The sequence below is a fragment of the Myotis nattereri genome, assembly GCF_964212035.1.
Source record: "Myotis nattereri genome assembly, chromosome: 18".
Lineage (NCBI taxonomy): Eukaryota > Metazoa > Chordata > Mammalia > Chiroptera > Vespertilionidae > Myotis > Myotis nattereri.
The window spans coordinates 14112853-14126931 of NC_138093.1; the positions used below are offsets into that span (position 1 = coordinate 14112853).

General features: G+C 51.9%; 2 protein-coding genes across 9 annotated transcripts; one reads left to right on the top strand and one right to left on the bottom strand.

Annotated features, from left to right (window-relative positions):
• Positions 1-1784: 1784 nt before the first annotated feature.
• On the bottom strand, positions 1785-9024 carry S100A13 (S100 calcium binding protein A13). 3 transcript variants are annotated; one of them, XM_081113046.1, is made up of 3 exons: positions 8885-9024; positions 7431-7628; positions 1785-1999 (listed from the first exon to the last, which is right to left on the bottom strand). In XM_081113046.1, exons 2-3 carry the CDS (start codon positions 7581-7583, stop codon positions 1847-1849), a joined length of 306 nt encoding a protein of 101 aa, XP_080969172.1. In that variant the 5' UTR covers positions 7584-7628; positions 8885-9024; the 3' UTR covers positions 1785-1846. The 3 variants fall into 3 exon arrangements, with proteins under 3 accessions (XP_080969172.1, XP_080969173.1, XP_080969174.1); XM_081113047.1 differs by having other exon boundaries at positions 7431-7625; positions 8885-9021; XM_081113048.1 differs by lacking the exon at positions 8885-9024 and adding an exon at positions 8712-8823 and having other exon boundaries at positions 7431-7625.
• S100A1 (S100 calcium binding protein A1) lies at positions 8851-13756 on the top strand. Of its 6 annotated transcripts, none has more exons than XM_081113050.1 (4): positions 8851-8988; positions 9885-9957; positions 12166-12318; positions 13431-13756. In XM_081113050.1, the coding sequence occupies exons 3-4, from the start codon at positions 12178-12180 to the stop codon at positions 13572-13574; spliced, it is 285 nt and encodes a 94-aa protein (XP_080969176.1). In that variant the 5' UTR covers positions 8851-8988; positions 9885-9957; positions 12166-12177; the 3' UTR covers positions 13575-13756. The 6 variants fall into 6 exon arrangements, with proteins under 6 accessions (XP_080969176.1, XP_080969179.1, XP_080969177.1 ...); XM_081113053.1 differs by having other exon boundaries at positions 9885-9953; XM_081113051.1 differs by lacking the exon at positions 8851-8988 and adding an exon at positions 9000-9605.
• Positions 13757-14079: the final 323 nt, after the last annotated feature.

Here is a 14079-nt window from a genome sequence, read left to right on the forward strand (position 1 = left end):
CTTAATCAGAACATTATCTGGGTTTCTGCCTAAATCAGTGCTTCCAAAAGAATGATTCTTTTGAGTCTCAAATAAGAGCTTGTTGCCTCACTCTGTCCTTTTATTTTTAGGTGACCGCTCCAATGGCCTCCGAAGGCCCCTTCTAGGCCCCCGCTGTACTTGTGGCCTCGGTGAAAGGCGTCTGTGTGTGTCCAATGAGGCCCTTCTAAGGGTGTCTCATTCTGAAAGTTCCTCGGAGAGGCATCATTCTGGAGACCCTCTGACAGTCTCTCAATCTGAGGGCTTCTCCAGAAGTGCCTCAGCCTGGGGTCCCTCCGAGGAACTTTCTGGAGCTCCCTCCTGGGGTCACTCACTGTGGGAGCCCCACTAGAGTACCTCCGACAAATGACCCCTGGCAGTCCCAGTCTGGGGGTCCCTCTCAGTTCGGAGGCACTTAGAAGGTCTCAATCTAGGGCCCTTTCATGGTGCGAGGTAGGAAATGTACATGTGCCTCTGCACTAATAGCTGCCCCAAATGGACACCTGATGGTTGTGCAGTAACAGCCCCTGCAAGTCGGCACCCACTGGGCTGTCCCACCCCTGCCCCCTCTGGTGACGGGCAGTGCAAACCACATGCCACTCAAGCCAAGGACAGAGAGAGGGGCACCATGGTACTCTAATGTTCTGCTTCCTGCAACACCTCCGCCATCATTACCCTGCAGTCCTCAAACCAGAAACTGTGTCCATCCTTCTGTTCCACCCCCGCTCTGGAGGGAGCAGGGAGCGAAGGAGGGAAGGCCCAGTGTTCCCAAGCACCCATCCAGCCAATTCATCGGAGGCACTGGGATTTCCATCCAGTCCCACCTGTTCATGACTTTATGGCTTAACCTCTCTAAAATCTGTTTCCGCCTCTTGAATACGGGACTTACAAATAGAACCAACCTCAAAGGGCTGTGAGAAGTAACTGAGGTAATGCAAGAGCATGTTTAGCAAAGTGCCTGGCATCCAGCAAGCCTGTGGGGCGCGGCCACAGTGTTTGGACAGGTTCAAGCCTTGGACTGAGGACAGGGCACAGTCCTCTCATGGCCACGTGCCAGTCCCAGCTTGGAGGGCAGAGCCTTCCCAGCACAATCATAGCCAACAGCTATAGTTATGAGCTGGAACCTATGGTCCGAACACGTGGCCCCAGGTGCCTGAGTGACATGGCTGTGGGTGCTGGCGCTGTCCACCAGAGATGCAGTGTCCCACCGAGACCCAGCTTTCATTCTCTTGTCTGTCTTTTCTAAGCCTTTCATCGCCCCCACTCAGGCTCACTGAACCAGGCTGAGCTGGCATGAGTATGCCATGGCCGTGCCAGCTCCCCACATATGGCGCCCAACCAGGGGCTGAAGTCTGCAACCAGGGACTGAGTTATGAGGAACAGGGCCCGAGTTCGGGCTCCCCACACAAGCCATCAGCACGTAGTCACGACTATCATCTCCCAAGGACACAAAGCCCAGGAATAAGAAAAATGGGAGCTAAGACCATGCCCCTGAGCCCTAGGAGGCACCAGTAGAATGAGTCACCTCATCTGGCCCAAAGATCCGTCTCTACCTTTCATATATTCATTCACCAACCATTTATTTGTCGAGCAACCTAACCTGAGCGCGAGGCCTAGATGCTAGATGCTGCAGAATATTTGAAGATGAGTAACATTCCTGGTCCTCAAAGAGCCCATAATTTTTGGACCCACCCTCAGGTCAGAGCAGAGCTTTCCCACCCCCAGGTCTCAAGAGAAGAAATCAGGGTGGGCACGAGTAAGAGACATTCGTGTGTCAAGGAGAAGGCTTTATTTGCGGGGAGTGGAGTTCTGCCTGGTCCTGCCCATCTTATCCCAGCCAACCAGACTTCTTCTGCGTCTCCTTCTCCTTTCTGATCTCTTTGGCCAGCTCCCCAATCAGACTCCAGTACTCATCGAACAGGTGCTTTGAGTCCCCTTTCACATTCAAGCTCTTCATCTTCTCATCCAAGGAGCCCACATCCTAAGGAGACACCAAAGGGAAGGGTGAGGTTAGAAACAATGGTTCTGGAGAGGGAGAGAGGGAAGAACGGCTGGTTGCCATTCCCTCCTTCCCTCAGGGAGTGTGAGGACCGGACCCAGACCTTCGAGATGAGGCTGCAGCCCCAAGACAGGATTGCCGGGGGGCCCAACTCCAAGGGAGAGGAGCACAGGGAGGTGGGGACTTGATTCATAGTGTTTGCTGGGGTGGAAATACCCCCGCCACAGCAGACTAGGAACCACAGACATGGCGATGAACATAGAGCTGGGAAGAGATGCAGGTGTAGGTGGGTTCTGAACACGACTGCACCAGCCCTGGGATTTGTGCAAGGATACTCGGGGAGCCCTTGTAGGCATGGACCCACTCTGATCATCCTCAAAGCCTTCTCAGGCCTCCCTCCTCACCCACAGAAAGTTGTGGCTGCTCACTTGCCTAAACCTGATGTCTTCTCATATTTCCACTTGAGCCACCAGCCTGGTAGATTGGGGGAATGGCAAAGACACAAGGTGTTTTCCTAGAGGGCCTTTGACTAAATCTCTCATGACAAGCCTGGGAAATCAAAGGATTCTGTAAGCCGGACCGGACCGTCATGATCAAAGGATTTGTTGCCAGATAAACAACCACAACCAAAAAGTGGACTGTTTAACAATGCATCCTTGTCAAACCAGAGAAGGGTGCCTCAGGCACAGCTTGATGCTGAATATCTGAATCAATATTTAGATGAAGACAGAGAAGATTTGCCTATTCAATAGATGGCGCAAAGCTGATCCGTATAAGAGCTACACAAGACTTTTAAAAAAGCTACTATCATGTTTAATTGTAGAATACTATAAGCATTGCCAATTGAAGGCAAAGATGCCCAGTGTAACACTGTATCGGAGGAGAGAAAACATACAACTAGTCAAGAGAAAGAAATAAAAGGTATAATAAGTATTAGGAAAGAAGAGGAAAATTCACTTCTTATTATCTCAGCAATTACATCATTGTACACCTAGAAAAAAACAAACACAAAAGAATGATAATAGCTAACATTTCCACAGGTGTAAGCACTTAATAGTGCTGACTGCTCCAAGCATTATGATAACACATTACACTCGCTGGCTTCATTTAATCTTCATAATCTGCTGGCATGAAAGGGTCCATGAGCACAGGGACCCTGCCCATCTTGTTCACCGCTGTAATGCCAATCCCGGGAGAATGTCTGGCCCGTAGCAGATGCCTGTTCACCACTGTAACCCAAAGCCTAGAACAGCATCAGGACAGGACAGAACGCTGACTGAACAAATGCAAGACCAATCCAACCAAAAACATTATTATGAGTCCATTTCACAGACGAGAAATTAAGGCTCTGAAAGCTTACATAACTAACCAAGGATGACATGCTAGAACCTGCATTTGAACCTAGATTGTCTGACTCAGCGCTTATGTCCTTATCCACTATTCTGTATGTCTACCCTCACCCCCCAAAAAAGACTATTAGAAGTGATAAAGTAATATTTAGGTATATAAATATTAACCAGTTAGAAACTATAATAAGACAGATCACATTTAAAATAGTAAAAAAGCCGAAACCGGTTTGGCTCGGTGGATAGAGCGTCGGCCTGCGGACTGAAAGGTCCCAGGTTCGATTCCGATCAAGGGTATGTACCTGGGTTGCGGGCATATCCCCAGTGGGAGATGTGCAGGAGGCAGCTGATCGATGTTTCTAACTCTCTATCTCTCTCCCTTCCTCTCTGTAAAAAATCAATAAAATATATTTTTAAAAAAATAATAAAATAAAATAAAATAGTAAAAAATAGCCCTAGCTGGTTTGGCTCAGTGGATAGAGCCTCCGCCTGTAGACCAAAAGGTCCCGGGTTCAATTTCGGTCAAGGGCATGTATGTACCTTGGTTGCAGGCTCCTCCCCGCCCGGGCCCTAGTCAAGCTCCAGCAAGTCAATGTGTTTCTCTCACATCAATGTTTCTCTCTGTCTTTCCCTCTTTCTTCCACTCTCCCTAAAAACCAATGGAAAAATATTAACAAATATATATATATATATATATATATATATATATATGGAGAGAGAGAGAGAGAGGGAGAGGGAGAGAGAGTAAAAAATAAAATAAAATAAAGCACTTAGCATAAATGTAGAAATCTGTTTAGGTTTTGTGAAAAAAACTGAACCGAAGGATATATGCAACACTGTGATTTACAAAAAATATATATTCGGTCCTTCAGATGACTGATCAAAATATAATTCTAATATATACAGCTTGTGGTCTCCCACAGCTCCTGACTCAGAACTCCCAAAACCTTTGGAATATCCTAAGTGTAGAGCATGATCAAGGTGTCTTGTGTTATGTTAATGAGGCCCTGACACATTAGCAACTGGACCTCAGAACATGTATTGAATATAAAAGAAAATTCGAATAAATATAAAAACATACCTTTCTTTAGAAAGAAAGGCTCAATGGCGTAAACATGTAAATGTTTCCTAAAATTTATTTACATGATCCCAACTAACAATCTACAGAATTCTTTTTTTATTGTATGTTTTTTTAAATCCTCACCCGCGGATATGTTTACTGACTTTTTCAGAGAGAGAGGAAGGGAGAGAGAACTACTATCGATGGATTGGTCGCCTCTCCTACTCACCCAACTGGAGATCTCACCTGCAACCTAGGTATGTGCTCTGACTAGGAATCGAACCCGCAACCTTTCCGCATACTGGACTGAGCCACACCAGCCAGGGCTATAGGGTCCTTTTTCACCATGACTAAGTGTTACTAAAATTCTTATTGAAAAATAAACATGTGAGATCCACCAGTAAAAATCTGCATAATACGAGAGAACCAGCCCTCTCCTTCTCTCCCTTCCTCTCTCTAAAAAAATCAATAAAAAACAGCCCAGCCTTAGTGGCTCAGTAGTTGAACATTGGTTGGGTTCGATTTTTGGTCTGGGTACAAGCCTGGGTTAGGGCTTGTTCCCCAGTAGAGGGCGTGCAAGAGGCAGCCAAATCAATGATTCTCATCATTGATGTTTCTATCTCCCTCTTCCTTCCTCTCTAAAATCAATAAAAATCTATTTTTTAAAAAATAATAAATAAGCAACATATTGTTGGTTGAGGATTGAAGAGAGAGAGAAAGCCAACTCTACAGATTATTGTTAGGCATATTCTCTACCATTACCCCCTGCTTGGGGCTCTCACCCTCCCTTCAGTTTTCCCATTATTCTCATTTCAGGTTTTGCTAGACATGACACAGCTTTCAGTTTCCAGTAAACCGCCTCACCCAGTTTCCAGTGGACTGCCCACACCTGGTTCGACTGGTTACCCTAAACTTTACAGGAGACACAAATATCCCACTCCCCCTACTCTGCCCCACTGACAACCCTGGGTGCATAAGGGAGACAACCAATCAATGTTTCTCTCTCCCTCCCTCCCTCCCTTCCTCTCTCTCTAAAATCAATAAACATAACCTTGGATGAGGATTTTAAAAAATAAAAAAAGACTCAGGAAAAGACCTTTGACCTTCCCCCTAAATGCCTAAAAGAATTTAGATAGAGAACCTGCTCCATAAAGGAACTATCATGATAGATGACTATAGTTTAATATGAATATTGTGTGATAGACAGTGAGGAACCTGGCAAAGCCCATTTGGTAAAAGTCCTCTCTGTGCCCCATTGTTAAAGATGGCCCCGCAAACATTATTTGCCAAACACTTGCTCTTCTGTCTCAATGGGAATTGCCCTCCTGCCCTTTCAAGTCCCAAATCACAATCCCCACTTCTTGCTCCAGAATGGCATATAACCCTCTACTCTTCTAGGGCCCCAATTTCTTATGGAACGCCCATGTATACACATGTATTAAATTTGGTTAGTTTCTCCTCTTAATCTATCGCATGTTAATTTGATTACGATAGCCAGAAGAACATTCATTTTTACTCCCCTACGGAGAAGCAAAATCAGAATGACCGGAGGTAGAAGGCAGAGAAAGGGAGGCTTAAAATTGAGACTTTGGAAGTGGTGCGTTATTTCGGTAATAACAAGATCTGAAGCCTGAACAGAGGAGTGGAATGCTGAGATGCAAGAAGACAGAATCTTTGGAAGTGAGGCATTCTCAAGAAAAGGAAAGGGCCAAGTGCTAGATGGGCAGTCTCGGTGGATACTAAGGATAATGACAGTACCAGCAATGAGAATAAAACAATGAGCAAGGAGCTGAAAAGTTCTAAGAAAAAGCAGGTGGTATCTGAGCTTCCAAGGAGCAGGGCATTTAGAAAGAAGTAAAAACGAAGATCCGGAAGCAGCGATGAAAAGCAAAGAGGTCACTCCTGCATTTCCAGGCCCAGAGGAAGCTGGATTTGGAAGAAAAACCACTCGCTATGTGACGAGGCTACAGGATATGCTGTATTTTCAGGAGAGAATCTAAAGTTTCCTGTGAGAAGAGGAAGGGAAAGGTCTGGGAAATCTAAGGATGTAGGGCAGTGGTCGGCAAACTGCGGCTCTCGAGCCACATGCAGCTCTTTGGCCCCTTGAGTGTGGCTCTTCCACAAAATACCACGTGTGGGCGCGCATGTACAGTGCAATTGAAACTTCGTGGCCCATGCGCAGAAGTCGGTATTTTGTGGAAGAGCCACACTCAAGGGGCCAAAGAGCCGCATGTGGCTCTCGAGCTGCAGTTTGCTGACCACTGATGGAGGGGATTTTGCAAATGATAGACTATGAGTTTCAAAGACCAGTTTGCTTGCTTTTAAACCCATCTTCACACACTTTTATGTGCCCATGACTTTTCAGAAAGAAACTGTTAGCAGCCTGGGGAGGATGTACCAACCCAGTGGCGATGACATTTAAATCCCTCTTCTGTCCAGTGAGGAAAGAAGGAATGACCTTGTCAGGCACATGACTGAGGGGATTCCCAGAGAGGGTGGGCAGGAAGCACAGCTGCTGAGAGCCTATGAGTACATGAATTGGACTGTGGGGTTTTTTGTTTTTGTTGTTGTTATTGTTGTTGTGTTTTTTCTAAACCCCTCCCCACAGCTGGGCCTCAGATTCCATCATTGTTAAGTGAGGAATGTGGACCGTATTTTCTACTGGCCACCAGCTCTGATGGTCTGTGGATCTCCTGGCAGGAGCTTTGGGCCCAGTCCTGTGTGAGGGAAATGGGACCAGAGAGGCACAGAGCAGACACAGGAACCTACAGCATCTTCTGATGGGAGCACAAAGCCCACTAACACTTCCCCTCACACAGACACAGTGTTGCCTAGTCACACACACACCAGGCAAGATCAGCCAGGACCACTCGCACAAGCAGTCGACTACACTCTTCTCCACAACACACCTGTGGTCACATGACTGTGCCCAGCAATGTCGTGTCACATATACAGAGTCTCACAGTCACTATCTGCCAAAACCTCAGGCCCAGAGACCCCTACCTACCTTGACCAGGTGAGGGAACTGCTGAGTGGCCATTTCCTTAAAGTCATTGACGTTGAGGCCGCCCTTCTGGCCCTCGCGCTTTGCAAAGGTGCAGAAGCCACGGGCCAATGTGTCAATGGCTGTCTCCACCTCAGTCAGTGGCTCTGCTGCCATTAGGATCCTGCGGACTATGGCTGATGTCCTCTGGGGGCTGACCTGCTGGGAGGGGAAGGAAAGAGAGAGTCAGGATAGGCCAGAGTGCCCCTGTCCTGGTGGCCACCTCAAGCCTCTGTCTGGACAAGACATTATGGGGAAGGAAGGAGAAGACAGGGATGGAGCTTGGGCAGGGGAGTACCTCAGTGCAGGTGCAGGGAAGGGTATTCATTTCCAGAAACCCCTTCCTCTCTAGATCTCAGTCCAGGGTCCTTCTCTTTTGTTTGTTTGTTTGTTGTTTAAATATATTTTTATTGACTCCCAAGAGGAAGGGAGTGGTAGAGAGAGAGAGAAACATCAATGACAGAGAATCACTGGTGGGCTGCCTTCTACACGTCCTCAATTGGGGATCGAGCCTGCAACCTGGGCATGTGCCCAGGTCAATATTCGAACCATGACCTCCTAGTTCATAGGTCAACACTCAACCACTGAGCCACCCCAGGGGTCCTTTTGCAGTGCCTGTGTGTTAAGGACCGCGCTGTGGTGGTCCCTCAGCCTGAACTTTGACCACAGGTGTGTTGTGGACAAGAGTGTAGTCGACTGCTTGTGCGAGTGGTCCTGGCTGATCTTGCCTGGTGTGTGTGTGTGACTAGGCAACTCTGTGTCTGTGTGAGGGGAAGTGTTATGGGGTTTGTGCTCCCATCAGAAGATGCTGTAGGTTCCTGTGTCTGCTCTGTGCCTCCCTGGCCTCATTTCCCTCACACAGGACTGGGCCCAAAGCTCCTGCCAGGAGGCCCATAGGCCCTCAGAGCTGGGTGGGCAGGAGAGACTATGGTGCACACGCCTGCAGTCACAGCACCTCGGGGAGGAGGCTTTCAGGCTGAGGGGAGCCCTGTCAGCCTCCTGACCCCTCTGTGGGGTTCAGACCCAGGGCTCTTGCTGGAACCTCACCCAACCTCAGAGGGCCAGGAGGCTGCTTGCCTCCAGAGCGTGCTTGCTTGTGCGGGGCCCTAGTCATCACCCGCAGGCACTCGGCCTGCCCCTCCCAGCAGAGCAGCCCGGTCTGCAAGCGCCCCGCTCCGACTGCCGCCACCCAGGAGGGGTTCCGCCCCGCACCCACAGCCCAGGGGCAGGGGAGGGCTGGGGGACCTGCCGCTCGTCCTCTGCCAGCCGCCCCTCCGCTCGCTCCGCTCCCGGGGCCTGTGGCTGCTTGGCCCCAAGCCTCTTCCAGATCCCCTCGGAGGGCTCCGGGGCGGGGCCTGGGAACCCAGGGAGGAAAAGGCTCCTCGGGCTCCCTCCCGAGTTCGGGGGACACAACTCACCGGGGCGAGTCGCGCAGATGGGGTGCAGCGCGGGCGAGCAGCGGAGCTGAGGTTTATAAGCGCTCAGGCCGGGAGGCCCGCCGCTGTAAACCCGGAGGACACAGGTTTCCTTGTTGATTCTGGAGCGAGGAGACGCCCACGGCTGCTGCCCCTCCCGCACCCCCCCCCCCCCAACCCCGCCACCCCGCCACCCACGCCCGGCCATCTGCCCTGGAGCCCGGCTCTCCTCCAGCCCCGCGCTAGCCCAGCCCACGCGCAGACCCCCTTTTGGCTGGGGTGGGGGGTGGGGTGGGGGGAGAGGACCTGCCTGGAACTGCCTGGCCAGATCCCATTCAGCCTGCAGCTTACGGTCCTGTCCCTCCCAAACCGGGGGCCTGAGTCCCACCACACCCCCACGTCTAATCAGGAGTGTGTATTGGGGGGAGAGGGGGTGACTGCAGATTGAAAGAAACAAGGGAGGGCGCTCAGCACTGAGAGGCCCGATCTAAGAAGCCCCCCCCCCCCGCCAGAATGGGGTCTCTCTAAGGACCCTGCAGCCCCAGATCCCCTCAGAGAGTCCCAGACTGAGGCGCCACAGACAATGGGATCAGACTGAGACCCGTAGAGGGGACCCAGGTTGCAATCTCTCCTGGAGTCTCATCCTGGAAGCCCTGGGGGAGCCTTCCAAGACTAAATTATTCAGTGGGCTCCTCCCCTTCCCTGCCTAGCTGGCCACAACCAGGTACTGGGGGGGGGGGCTAAGGGGGGGGCACTCCGTGTCCTTCTCAGGACCTTTCCCACTCCCCTTCCTCCTAGGCTCTGCCTTGGGGCCCAGCAGTGGGGGAGAGGCGACCAAGCCTGGAAAAGAAGACATAGGGCAGCTTGTTCCAGCCCAGAAGACAGAGGGCACCTCTGTCCACCCCTGGCCCCTTGCCCCACTGGGTGTCTATCTGTGAAGGGGTGGAGCCGATGGAGGGGGGTCAGTGGGGAAGGAGGACTGAAGACAGGTCTCCCCACACAGCTCCAGGAGCCACAGTCGCAGCCTTGTCCGTCTGTCTGGAACCTGCTCCCGCCTCAGGCCCAGCTGACAGTGAGTAAGTACCCTGCCCGCTCCAACCCTGGCCAGCTGGGGGGAAGGGACCTCAGTCGGGCTCCAAGAGTTTGGGGACGGTGGCATTGTGGTGCACGGAGGGTCTGGGGGGAGTTCGGATGATAGCAGTTTGGGAATTGGGGGAGTCAGGGTTTGGAGGGTCGTGAGAGGAGGCAAATGAAGGGCAGAGGGATATCTGGGAAGTAGGTGAGTGGGTGAGGCAGCCAGTGGGGAGCCCAGTCACTGAGTTTCCAGGAGAGCGGGCCCTCCAACCGGGGAGCCCTCAAGTGCCCTCCCAAGGCTCCCTCCATCTCCCAGCTGCTGGGGAGGGACCCACCCTGGGCTCACTTCCAGTGAGATTAGAACGAGAGCAGATGGAAAAGCTGCTCTGCCACCCCTGCCCAGCCAGCTGCGACCCAGGGCAGCCTGAGAGTGGCAGGGCATACACCGAGAGATATCAGGAAGAGGGGGCGCGAGGGAACTACACCCACTCCCAATTCTCCCTGCGTGTCGCCTCCCGTCTCCTCCGCTTTCTCTGCCCAGACCTCCAGACTCCTCTCTCCCCCAATTCTTTTCTCTTTGTTTTCCCAGGTGCCCCCTCCCTGTCAAGGTCCTCTCTGAACAGCCCCTACATAAAATGCCTGGCTGCTCTGCGGGCTCGGCTAGAGAGCTCCAGGTGCCCCTCCGGGCTGGGGCCTGTAACTGAGCCTCCAGCACTCCTCCCTCACACGCCCCTTATCCCCTCCATCAGCCAGGCTTGGGTTCCATCTCCCCCAGGTCTCTGTGACAACCGCTTCTCATGTCCAGAGTTCAGGTGACACGCACAAGGGCCCCATTGAAGAGCAGGGATGTCATTTGATCAGGGCCTATTGTCCAGCCCCTCAGGCCTGGGGCAGGATGGGGACACCTGATCTGAGATACCTGAGCTGCCCCCTGAGGCTGTGAAGGGGCTGCCTGTCCTAAGACCCAGGGAAAGAGACCCCTGGCTTGGCAATCTCCTCTCCTCAACGGGCCCCTTCATTTTTCTCCTCCTCTCTCCCAGCCCCTTAAACTCAGAGGACCTTACTCGCTCAGCGTTTTATCTCCCCCAATACATGCCAGTCCCCTTCTCCCTGCTGCCACTGTCCCCACATCTACCAGGCTGGGCCTTGGGGTGGGAGTGGCCGGCAGCAGGGACAACATCCCCCCCCCGCCCCCCATACACAGGTCTCTCCTCTTCCCTGGAAGCTCTGGCTTCAGGGCAAAGGCTCAGACATTCCTCTCTCCCTTCCCACCACTACCCGATGGAAGGGGAGGTAAGAGGAACCAAACTAGAGGTGATGGAGGCTCACCCCAGGGAGCCAAAGTGCCATGTGCACGTCAGAACAGAGTTGAAAGACCAAAAGAGGCCCCCAGTCTGCTGACAGGAAGCTCAGAGGCAAGGAGACCCTCTCCCCATGAACCTTGGGCCCACCACTCGGGCTGGCACCTTCTCCACCAGGTGTCCAGGGGCATCAGACGGACTCTTTGCCAGGGGTGGGCAGCAGAGTCGAATCTGTAGAGAGGAGCCCAGCCCACCACCCCCAACAGCAGAGCTTGGCTGTGCTAGGCAGGCAACGTCCAGGGTAAAAATAGAGCCAGAGGAAGCCTGGCTGGGTCCTGTGACCACCGCTGCCTGCCTGCCACACCCTCCTCCGTGTCTGCCCAGGCAGCCGGAGACATTGCGAAGTCCACTGCAGGCCTCTAGAGCCGCTCCCGCCATCCTACCTCCATGCCCCAAACCCCGACTCCCCTGGCTGGCGTCTGGATTGAGGGACACAGAGAACGGTCTGGACTTAGATCTGTTCGGGTTCCCCTACATCAGTGATGGCGAACCTTTTGAGCTCGGCGTGTCAGCATTTTGAAAAACCCTAACTTCACTCTGGGGCCGTGTTACATATAGAAATTTTTTGATATTTGCAACCGTAGTAAAACAAAGGCTTATATTTTTGATATTTATTTTATATATTTAAATGCCATTTAACAAAGAAAAATCAACCAAAAAAATGAGTTCACGTGTCACCTCTGACACGCGTGTCATAGGTTCGCCATCACTGCCCTACATCATAAAGTCCCAGGGAAAGGCACGTTGTGATGGGGCTCCGATCTCAAGGCTATTGGGGCTGTGGAACCAGGGTCGGGGTGAGGGCCTGAGCATGGTTCCCAGCTCACTTCCATGGTGGGGGGTGGGTAGGTGAGCTGCGCAATGGGTTCTGAGCTGGAGACGGCGATGGAGACTCTCATCAATGTGTTCCATGCCCACTCGGGCAAGGAGGGGGACAAGTACAAGCTGAACAAGAAGGAGCTGAAAGAGCTGCTGCAGACCGAACTCTCTGGCTTCCTGGACGTAAGCACAGGGTGGAATGGGGCGGGGGGGACGGAGTGGGCATCTCCCTGCCATCTCTCCAGCCCAGCCCAGCCCAGCCCAGCCCAGCTCACCCATCTCCTTCCTCTCCTGGTTCAAGTCAAAATACCCTGATTTATTCATCACCGGTGCCAGGCCCTGTGTCAGTACATCAGAAACAAGGCTCACAGCCTAGCAGGGAAAGACTGACACCTGAAAGTAAACCTCGAACACCAGGAAGCACAGAGACGCTTAACAGAAGTGGCTGAAAATATTATGGGAGGATATTAACCTGGCTGAAGTGGGGCAGCTTCTCCAAAGAAGTGGCACTGGAGCCATAGATTTCCAGTGGAAGGCTATCAGGGTGAATGCAGACATCTTAGGAGGAGGTGTCTGCATGAACAAAAGCCTGGCAGGAAGAATACGCAGCATGCGCAGCAGTTTTGACTAGAGTGAAGGATGCAGAAAAATAGGCTAGCTCTGACCAGGTAGAGTCATCCCCAAATGCCAAGGTTGCAGGTTTGATCTTTGGTCGGGGCACGTAGGAGAAGCAACCAATAAATGCATAAGTAAGTGAAACAACAAATCGATGTCTCTCTCTCTCTCTCTCTCTCTCTCTCTCTCTCTCTCTCTCTCTCTCTCATCAATTAAAAAAAAAAGCTAAAGCAGAAGTAAAAAGTGAAACAGCTTTGAGATTTTATTAGACCTGGGTTCCAATTGTGACACTGCCATTTCCTAGCATGTGACTTTGGACACGTTGTTTAACCACCAGCTGTCCACTTGTTTCTTCTCTAGAACAGGAATAATGAAGCCTGCTTCATACTGTTACGGTAGACAAGGCTCCTGAACTCCAGGTGTAGTGCTTACCCCACTGCAGGCACTCGACTTATACCTGATGTTATCATTACTCTGCCTTGTTGAGGAGCTTATTCTGTGGGCAACAGGAGACTCCGGGTGTCGGTTTTGAGGAGGGCAGCAGAAGAGTCCCATATTTAGACGCAGCTCCCCCTCGTGCTCATCTCTGTCTCCTTCTCCCCGATCAACCACCCCCTTGCCTCTGACTCAGAGCTACAGACATCGCCATACAGTGCTCTCTCTATCTCCTCGATTCGCAGGCCCAGAAGGATGCGGATGCTGTGGACAAGGTGATGAAGGAGCTGGATGAGAACGGAGATGGGGAGGTGGACTTCCAGGAGTACGTGGTGCTGGTGGCTGCCCTCACGGTGGCCTGTAACAACTTCTTCTGGGAGAACAGTTGAGCAGACAGCCCCAGTGGGCCGCGCCCTTCCCCTCTGCCCTGCCGTACCTGCCCCTACACCCTGCTTTCCTTCCTCCCCACCTGCCCCTCCCCATAGTCCCACCTTTGCCCACCCTCCAACAAGGGCGCAAGAGTAGTGGGCCAGACCTGCAACTCGTCTTTCATTAAAGGCTTCTCTCTCAACAGCTGCTGTCGGTCTCCTTTGGGCTCTGGACGCGGGTGGGGGAAGTAAAGGTGGCTCACTTCCAACTTGCCTTGTTTGGGGTGGAATCTTATGTAGAGAGAGGTCACAGAACCATTGCCTCTTCCTACTTGAGGGAGTCTGAAGGCCCAGGAAGGGAGGGATTCAAGGTTCCAGCTGGAAGTGAAGGAGATGTTAGCTTCTCAGCTATAAAAGCCAGAAGGAGAATTTCCCTTAAAAGAACATTTAGAGGATCTCCCATGTGCTAGACATCGTGTAGGAACCGGGGATACAGCAGTAAATAAAACAAACACACTCCTAACCC

Bases quoted from the DNA above. Each gene is read 5' to 3' on its own strand.
- S100A13 (XM_081113046.1), bottom strand. From the start codon at position 7,583: ATGGCAGCAGAGCCACTGACTGAGGTGGAGACAGCCATTGACACATTG. The intron at 2,000-7,430 runs GTAGGTAGGGGT...GTGTCTCCTTAG, and splicing joins AGTTCCCTCACCTGGTCAAG to GATGTGGGCTCCTTGGATGA.
- S100A1 (XM_081113050.1), top strand. From the start codon at position 12,178: ATGGGTTCTGAGCTGGAGACGGCGATGGAGACTCTCATCAATGTGTTC. The intron at 12,319-13,430 runs GTAAGCACAGGG...CTCGATTCGCAG, and splicing joins AACTCTCTGGCTTCCTGGAC to GCCCAGAAGGATGCGGATGC.